The sequence below is a fragment of the Abramis brama genome (genome assembly GCF_963993115.1).
Source record: "Abramis brama genome assembly, chromosome: 18".
Lineage (NCBI taxonomy): Eukaryota > Metazoa > Chordata > Actinopteri > Cypriniformes > Leuciscidae > Abramis > Abramis brama.
The window spans coordinates 31005665-31015279 of record NC_139980.1 but is presented as its reverse complement, the minus strand read 5'-3'; the positions used below and the strand labels follow the sequence as shown (position 1 = coordinate 31015279).

Here is a 9615-nt window from a genome sequence, read left to right as displayed (position 1 = left end):
GCTGTCAACTTTCCTCTTTAGACTCTTTGATAGTGCCATTTTCTCTCACCAGCTAGCTTAAATGTTAACATCACTCTGCACACGACGTAGCATACCTTCAGCACGCAAACAATTAAAAAAGATGCAGTTTAGTACGTGGGGATGCCAAGGAATAATTCTAAGCATAAAAGTAGCCTACCTCAAATAATTATTACAATAAGTTAGGCTCCATTGTGTAACAAGCAAATTAAATTGATACACATTTATTATTCACAATATGGAAAAAGGATTTTATTTAATTTTTTATACGTTGAGTTATTTTTATCCATTCCGCATCTCCCACATATGTATGTTTTATCAAGGCGGTCTGTGTTGGTGAATGAAGATACTTGCCAGGTTACGTGTCACTACTGCTAATTAATTTATCCAGTGTAAAACCCGGACACCGACACACAAATGTGGCTTTTGTCAATGACTGTCCTACTACAGGATTTAACACAGAGTAACAGCTCACCAAGACACTGTAACAGTCTGTCACAGGCAATTCTAGTTCCCTTTTTCATCAATGAATTTCTTAACTTATCAATAGACCCTTTTACTGTTTGTACACAACGATGACGTATGCGCGCGCATATTGGCAACGGAAGTATGGCGAGAATCAGCAGTGTGTCAAGCTACGCGAGCGGATTAAACAACAGACGCGAGCATTTTTTATTATGTCCTCGCTCCAATCAACACGTTTAATCGCCTGCAGCCACTATTCTGAAACGGCCGTGATCCTGTCGGAATCCTATAAAACTTAAGCCCCTTGGTGGAATATCGATTAGTGCAACCGTAAACGCAACAACCAGACATTTTGATGCTGGGAAACCGTTTTGATAAACTTTCGGAGGTGCCAACACGTTAGAGCCAGTGGGGAAAAACACCACTTCCGTTGCCAAAATGCGCGCGCAACTATTTGATCACGTGGGCTGTAAAAGGGTCTATTGACTATGTTCTGGCCTGCCATCTAGTGGCAAATTTGTTTTTGACACGATGCCAAACTTACTTGCCAACCCCTGCTTTAAACCTTGAACCCTCTCACACACCAACCCAGCGCTGGGTCAGTGTCATTGAATGGATTGGAACAGACATATAGCCTACTGATACCAGTTGTCTTCTCAAAGATTCACAGACCACACCATCTGCCACATTGAAATTCACTTCTAGCCAGCAATCGTAAGATTTTTTTTAATGCCAGGTTAGGGTTACAAACATTTTCATCGTCTCTGGCCCTCTATAGCCTTGGACACCCCATGTTTAAAACTCTAGTTCCGCCATTGATCACTACACACAGTTGAAGTATTAATTTGATCATTTTAATCTCCTGAGTTTGTTGTTTTTTATAACTATGGGTTACATGGACTGGTGTACAGGGATTACCTCGAATCTGAGCATAAATGGACACAACTGAGCTGCTCTGAGTCCATTTAGGCAGTAAAACTAGATGGGCATGTTCACTTTTTTCTGGATATTGATCTTCACCAAACTATATTTTTTGTTGGTTTATAAATGTCTGCTTTTTTATGGTTACAAAGAAAATCATCTCAGCCTCTGGAGTAGACGTGATGATGTCAAATGAAACTGACTCTGAGAATGTGTTTCTCTGCTATCCACTCCTGCTGGACTCCTGTGCGAAATTGCATCGTCTTACTGTAGTTAAAGTGGCAATGTATGTTTTCATGGTGCTGATGATCCTCACAACAGTTTTTGGGAATCTGCTGATCATCATCTCTATCTCTCACTTCAAACATCTAAAGTCTCCAACTCATCTGATCGTTCGCTCTCTGGCAGCTTGTGATTGTCTGCTGGGCTCTTTGGTCATGCCGTACAGCATGGTGCGATCTGTTGAAGGCTGCTGGTATCTGGGAGATTTTGTGTGTAAAGTGCATTTTAGTTTAGACATGACCTTCTGTATCTCTTCCATACTGCATCTCAGTTTAATATCTATTGACAGGTACTGGGCCATTTGTGATCCTTTAAGATACAAAATGAGGGTCACAAACAACACTGTGACTCTGTTTACTACATTTACATGGCTGTTTTCATTTGTGTACAGCTTTTATGTTGTGTTTTCAGGGATAAATGCAGTTGGACTAGAGATGCTTATATTGCAGATTTCCTGTGTGGGAAGTTGTGTTCTGTTTTTTAACAAACAGTGGGGTCTTATATGTCCAATTCTCACATTCTTCCTTCCTGGGACGATCATGAGCTCTCTGTATATGAAAATCTTCCATGTTGCAAGAAAGCATGCAAAGGTAATGTCAGAAAGAGTGACTATGGCGGCAGCAGGAGGGTTGAAGAGCCAGAGCTCTGCACACAGAGAGAGAAAAGCAGCAAAAACTCTGGCCATTGTCATGGGTGTTTTTTATCTCTGCTGGCTGCCTTTTTTTACTGTTACTGCTCTTGACCCTTTTTACAATTATTTAACCCCAGCTGATGTTTTTGAGGTTGTAATTTGGTTTGCATATTTTAACTCCACTTGTAACCCCTTGATTTATGGCTTTTTCTACCCTTGTTTTCAAAATGCATTTAAGATTCTTATATGCACTTATGTTTGTGGCATCAAGGATTCAAACACATTGACTTTTGAATGAATATGACACTCACACTTATTTCAAGCATCACAAATAAAAAAAATTTTTTATGTAATTCTTTTTAGTTCATATAACCATATAACCATATAACTAAAGCCATTTTTAAAATGTTTCTGTTTCTTATGAACTTTCTGCATTTATTGGAAGCAGTGATATGAATATTTTTAGTAATCTGGTGAAAAAGAGGGGCTGGGACATGACATGACATAAAATATGTTATATGTTAAATTATGTTAAGTTATAATAAAACATCCTATATAGCCTGCTTTTTAATACATAATTAAGACTCAAGAAATAAAACACTCTGCTATCACAACTGCATTACTATTTTTCTAGGTTAGTGTAACCTGTGGCAAATGAAAAATAAGTAAAAAAGTTCATCATCGATTTATTCGTATTTAAATGTTATTTAGACTGTTATTCAATCTATACAGCCTTTTATAGTCAACTTTCAAGTCCGTCCGTATTAAACAGATTATTGTGTTAGTACACTTTGAAGTCTGTTATAATACATTTCCCAAGCTATTACCATGGGCGCCTACAGGATTTCATGCATAGAGGGGGATTTTGTTTTTTGGCACAAACAACTCTAAAAGGTTTTTTTTTTTTAATTCAATATACACTCATGTAGCCAACTATTATGCACGAATGAGACTCTTCAGACCAAAAGATATGTGAAAGCAATGGTAGAGCAGAGTAAAATTATTGTATGTCTTGACACGTTTTAAATATTTTTAAACCCAAAATCTGCTAAAGGATTGGAATTGTCAAAGACATCAATCTAGTGCATATTCACATAATAAAAAGCGCTGTTTGTTCTGTCAATACTGTTTGTTTGTTTTGCTGACTGAGAAATAGCTTCAGATGATTCAGCGAGAGAGCAGTCCGAACGAATGGGAATGGATTCAGACCGTTTTGACTAATTAATTGAAAAGAATGAATTGACTCGAAATCGATGAATGATTAAATCACATCACTGGTTCAGTCAACAGAAAAATGTGACACACAATAACTAAATATTTAATATTAAATAAATATTAAATAAGCTAAAATATTTGCATGGAAAATGTTTCCCAGGTCAGTTGGAGTGCGCATGGTACATGCAGTGCCTACAGCCATACAGCTGCAAGCCAGTGCAAATCCGTGTGACTCCCTCACTAGAAATCGCGAACTTGCGGTCAGGACGATGGTTTCTGGTGGAGCCGAGGGAGGGAGGAGCAAGGGCAGACAGACCATGGTGGAGTGACGGGCTCGTAAGTAGGAAGCGGAGCCAGGGGGAACCTCCCTAGTGGACAGAGCTGGAGGACTGAAGCTCCGATGCCATTCCTCACAAAAAGGTGTTGGAAATGCAGAGGGAACCAGCAGAGGCGGGCTGAGGAACTGGCTGATCTTGGAAGAGGAGCTAGGAGAAGGAGGCTGGGAAGGATCATAGGGAGCACAGGCCACAAGGGACTGGGTGGAACCAGCGGAGAAACAGGAGATTCAGGGCTTGGCAGAACCAGAGGGGAACCAGCAGGGATCAGGAGATTCAGGGCTGGACGGAACCAGCAGGGATCAGGAGATTCAGGGATGGGCAGAACCAGCGGGGGTAGGAGAAACAGGGAATTTACCTCCTTAAACATCTCCAATAGTTTGTCCATATAATTTACAGAGGCCATATACCATATAATCCAAAGTGGTGGGGTTGTGGGCAGGGCTTCCCTCACAGCCCTCGAACTCCACAAGCACTCCCTCTGTGACGTAGGTGTTGCAGGCTTACGCACCTGGTCAGACTCCGTGTGGATCTGGCTCCGGGGCGATGTCACTTTATGTTCTCATTGTAGGCTCGGGCTCATCCATCATGCCAGGCCGATCTCCATAGTCTGCTGTGGGCTCTTGCAACTCCACCGTGCAGCTCGCAGGCAATGGATGGCTGGTCTCTGGATGTGGAGTGGGGCTGGTGTGGTTCTCAGCCAGACAGATGGTGAATGGTGAATCACGGTTCACCAGCACCCACTCCAAAAATGTGGCGAAGTCTTCCTTTTTATGGTTGTGATGTCAGAACTAGTCATTCTTTCAAAGGTCATTTTGGAGTTCTGGAAATTAGAATATGTATATTATATCACTCTCTTTTATTTATTTATTTTTATACGGCCAATGCCTTTAAGGTTAAAGGACACATGTTTCAATAATACATTTTTTTTGTAACTATGGGTTACATGGACTAGTGTACAGGGGTGACCTCGAATCTGAGCGTATATATGGACACAACTGAGCTGCTCAGAGTACATTTTAGGGAGTTAAAGTAGATGGGCATGTATTATATGTATCTACACCGTTCTTTGGATGTTGGTCTTTACCAAAGACTTTTATTTAAAAATTATTTTAAGTATACTTATGTTTATGATTTTTTGCCTTTTTACAATTACAAGGGAAATCATCTCAGCATCTGGAGCAGACGGGATGACTTCAAATGAAACTCACACTGAGAATATGCTTCTCTGCTATCCACTCCGTCTGGACTCCTCCCACATGGAAATAACCTATATAAACATATATGTTTTAATATAGGTTTTGATATAGGTTTTTAATATATGTGACATATATAAAATTGACCGTTTTCCTATATTATATGTACATATATGCACATATATGTACATATATGTGTACATATATATTTGTGCATACATGTACCTATATAGGTACATATATGCACGTATATATGTGTGCATATATGCATGTATATATGCACCTATATGTTTACCTATATATGCACCTATATGTTTACCTATATATTAGTAAAATTATTAAAATCCATAGCTAGTGTTGTAAAGTTTTCTTTCATCGAAGCAGAGACCAGGAGACAGTTGGGATCGCGTTCAAGGGAAGTTATTCTTTATTGAGAACTCCGCTGTACGTTGCTGTAGTACTTCCAACATGATCTAACTCTAATACAGTATGCATTGTAGTTATATACATTCCAAGGGGGAGGGATTACATAGAGGTGGAGATTCTGAACAAAGCATGCAAATTAAGTATACAGGTTAAGGTAACACCCTAGACTGAGGGCCTGGCCCATCCTAATTCAATCAGCATAAGGCTCCAAGAGCCATTTGGGTCCGAAAGCCATTTGCAGAACAAAAGGTGAGATTCTCAGTGAATCATTCGTGTGCTAATCCCATCAGTCTGACAATAAGGAGAGAACAGAAATTGCAACTTTGCTGAGATCTTAACCTTAAAAGATTCTTTACCATGATGTTATGTACAGAAGCATATTTGAAATAGATTCTTATATTTGTAACCCTTCACTAGGCAACATAAATAATAGCCCAAAATGTAGAAATTTTCATTATTTATTTACTTAAGAACAATCAAATAGTACAAGAACAAAAATAAGACAAAAAACTGAACAGAAAAAAAAAAGAAGTTATCTTTTTGATCTTCTCAGCTCCGTGAGCTTCGAATTGATAGATGTGCCTATCTGAGCTAGGCATCATGTATGACAGTTGCCAAAGTGAGATATGAGCTACAAAATGACCAGATCCTGCCATGAGCTATATAGATTCGAGGTAACCCCTGTAGACTAGTCCATGTAACCCATAATTACAAAAAAGTATGTTATTTATTGAAACGTGTCCTCTAACCCTTAAGGCATTGGTCATATAAAAATATAAATGATATAAAATACATATTCTAACTTCCACAACTAGAAAAAAAACCCCTCCTCACTCCAAAATGACCAGTTCTAAAATCACAACTATAAAAAGGAAGACGTCGCCACATTTTTGGAGTGGGTGCTGGTCAACTAGCATGCGCATTCTGCGCCTGCGTGTAAAGGAGATAACTGTCTATTTAAGCAGATATATTCGTCTATATTCATCATTCAAAAAAGTGAAAATGAAAACTAACATTATACAAACCATAAACAAAGTAACGCTTGCTTAACGTTTTGAATATCAATCATGCTTATTGTAACGGTCACCAGCTGGAGTGCCCTTGAAAGCCACCAGAGGGCACTCCACACCAGACTATCATGTTCTCTCACAGACTATATCTCCCATCCTTCTCTGCCTGGACTCATCAGCACTCATTATCACATTCACCTGTATCTCATTATTTTGTTTAGTTCACCCCATATAGCCTGGTTCACCCCATCACTCACTGCGAAGTGTTGTATGTTGTTGCACTGCACTTCTGAGCGTTTTCCCTGGTTTTCATGTCTCTTGTTTTTTTTGGGATTTCTTGCCTGTTCCGTGGATTACTCTTGTGCCTCTGACCCCTGCCTGGTTTGTTTGTTTGTTTGGACTGCCTTCCTGTGCTTGACACTCTGCTTGTGTTTGATTACGATTCTGGATAACCCTTTTAATAAACTGCATTTGGATCCTCTACCTTCGTGTCTCAGAGCAGTTTGTAATAGAAAACTTCGCCAACATGGATCCAGCAGTTTGTCTCTTCCACCTCCGCCAAGGTAACCGTCCGATTGAGGATTTTGTCAGAGAGTTTTGTGAGCTTAGCCATGGGGTTAACTTTAATGATGCTGTCTTAAAGGACATTTTTCGCCATGGACTTAATGACCTTCTTAACTACCTCATGCCTGACAATACCCCTCACTGGACTCTAGCTCAATATATTGACCTTGCCCTTTTGCTGAGCGGCTCATCATTTACTGTGGGCCTTACGGATGAGGAGCCTTGCAAGCCCACGGTATCGTCTAAAGGCGGGCATACACTGTGCGATTTTCGTCCGATTTTGAGCCGAACTCTGACTCGTGCGACTCTTTTTCGGGTCGGGCCGATTTTCAGCTTTGTCGTGCGTCGTTTGTCGTGCAGTGTTCGTGCAGTGTACAGGGGGAAAAGAGAGGCGATTAACCTCTCACGACCGGCAATCGGATGGTCGGATGAATTTCTGGCATGTTAGAAATTTTGGTCGCTCCTCGTGACTATATCGCACAGTTGAAGCAGAGCTACGAACCGATTGCCCTAAACTAGTGTTTTTTCCCTCACTGCGCCTGCGCAAAAACAGTTTCATCTGCAGCAAAAAAAAAAAGGGAGATCTTTAAGTTCTGTAGTTCAAAGCTACAAATTACTGTTGCTTATCCAGTTCGTGTTGCAAAATGGATTAACCATTACCCACTTCTTCCAAGCCACCTGCGATGTAGGCTACACTTGCCTTTTTTTTTTTGTTAAAAAATGTTTTTGAAATAAAGCTGTTTTTAATTTTCATTGATGAATTATTGCAGTGTTCGGACATATTATAGACCAGTAATAATTAATTATATGTATATAATTCATTGTAATCGACCTAAATGTTTTAGACAATTTTTAATGCGGAGAAGTAAAGCTTCTATGTAATATTTTATTATCCTCACAGCGCGTTGGTTATGTGGTGATGGCGCTATGAAATTGTTGCGTGGCAATTTAATTATAGTAGCCTATACTTTAATAGCCTAAGCCTTCCCTAATAATAATAATAATAATAATAATAATAATAATAATAATAATACAATAATACTAGCCTACTAATAATGTAATATATAAATTGGAAATGCTAAATCTTCTTGATATTGATAGCTGATGCTTGTTTTGACAATATCTCTGGATAGGCTACATGATATCGTCCATAGGCGCAACCCAGCACGAGGATTTATCGCGCTGATTCGCGCATATTTCACACGTATAGTGTGAGCAGTCAAGTCGCAGCTCGACGTTCGGACCGTACAGTGTGAGCACATAAATCCTGAGCTTTGGCTTTACATCGCATGCGATCTACTCGTTCAGTGTGAGTAGGTTCCTTGCTCAAATCGCACAGACATCGCACAGTGTATGTCCGCCTTAAGCCTGAGCTACTTCACGTCATGCCCACTCTAGTGTTGGCAACTCCCACTCTAGTGTTGGCAACACCGCTCACCAGCGCAGTCACATCAAAACCTCATCCCATCATGGCCGCTGCTGAGCCTGAGCTTCACGTCAACCCTGCTGAGCCTGAGTCTCTTCACGTCAGCCCTGCCGTGCTTGAGCTACTTCACGTCAGCCCTGCCGTGCCTGAGCTACTTCACGTCACGTCTGCCGAGCCAGTGCTGTTTCACGTCACGTCTGCCGAGCCAGAGCTTCTTCACGTCACGTCTGCCGAGCCAGTGCTGTTTCACGTCACGTCCGCCGATCCAGAGACTGTTCAAGTCACGTCCGCCGAGCCAGTGTCTCCGGACAAGATGGCGTCCAACGAGCCAGTGCTGCTTCACGTCACGTCTGCCGAGCCAGAGACGCTTCACGTCACGTCCGCCGAGCCAGAGACGCTTCACGTCACGTCCGCCGAGCCAGAGACACTTCACATCACGTCCGCCGAGCCAGAGACGCTTGATGGCGTCCGCCGAGCCAGTGTCTCCGGACAAGATGGCGTCCGCCGAGCCGTGTCTGTTCCTGAGCCGGTGTCTGTTCCTGCCCATAACCCCATAGCCGTCCCCAATGAAATTTTGGGGCACTGCCTGCTCCGCCCTGGTCGCCTGCACTGCCTGCTCCGCCTTGGCCTCCCGTCTTGCCGCAGTCTCTAGGTCCTCTTCCGCTCCATGGGCCTGGCCCTCCATCCCGCCCCCGGGTTCGCCTCCGCTCCACCTCCCTCCTGGACAATTTTTAGAACATCTGGAAGCCGCTCCTTTGAGGGGGGGGCTATGTAACGGTCACCAGCTGGAGTGCCCTTGAGAGCCACCAGAGGGCACTCCACACCAGACTATCATGTTCACTCACAGACTACATCTCCCATCATTCTCTGCCTGGACTCATCAGCACTCATTCACATTCACCTGTATCTCATTATCTTGTTTAGTTCACCCCATATAGCCTGGTTCACCCCATCACTCACTGCGAAGTTTTGTATGTTGTTGCACTGCACTTCTGAGTGTTTTCCCTGGTTTTCATGTCTCTTGGTTTTTTTGGATTTCTTTCTTTGGTTATCTTGGATTGCTCTTGTGCCTCTGACCCCTGCCTGGTTTGTTTGTTTGTTTGGACTGCCTTCCTGTGCTTGACCC

General features: G+C 41.9%; 1 protein-coding gene across 1 annotated transcript; it reads left to right on the top strand.

Moving 5' to 3' along the window:
* Positions 1–1586: 1586 nt before the first annotated feature.
* LOC311069174 (trace amine-associated receptor 4-like) lies at positions 1587–2615 on the top strand (the record flags this gene model as incomplete). Its single annotated transcript, XM_084092168.1, has 1 exon — positions 1587–2615. One exon carries the CDS (start codon positions 1587–1589, stop codon positions 2613–2615), a length of 1029 nt encoding a protein of 342 aa, XP_083948294.1.
* Between the last annotated feature and the right edge of the window lie 7000 nt (positions 2616–9615).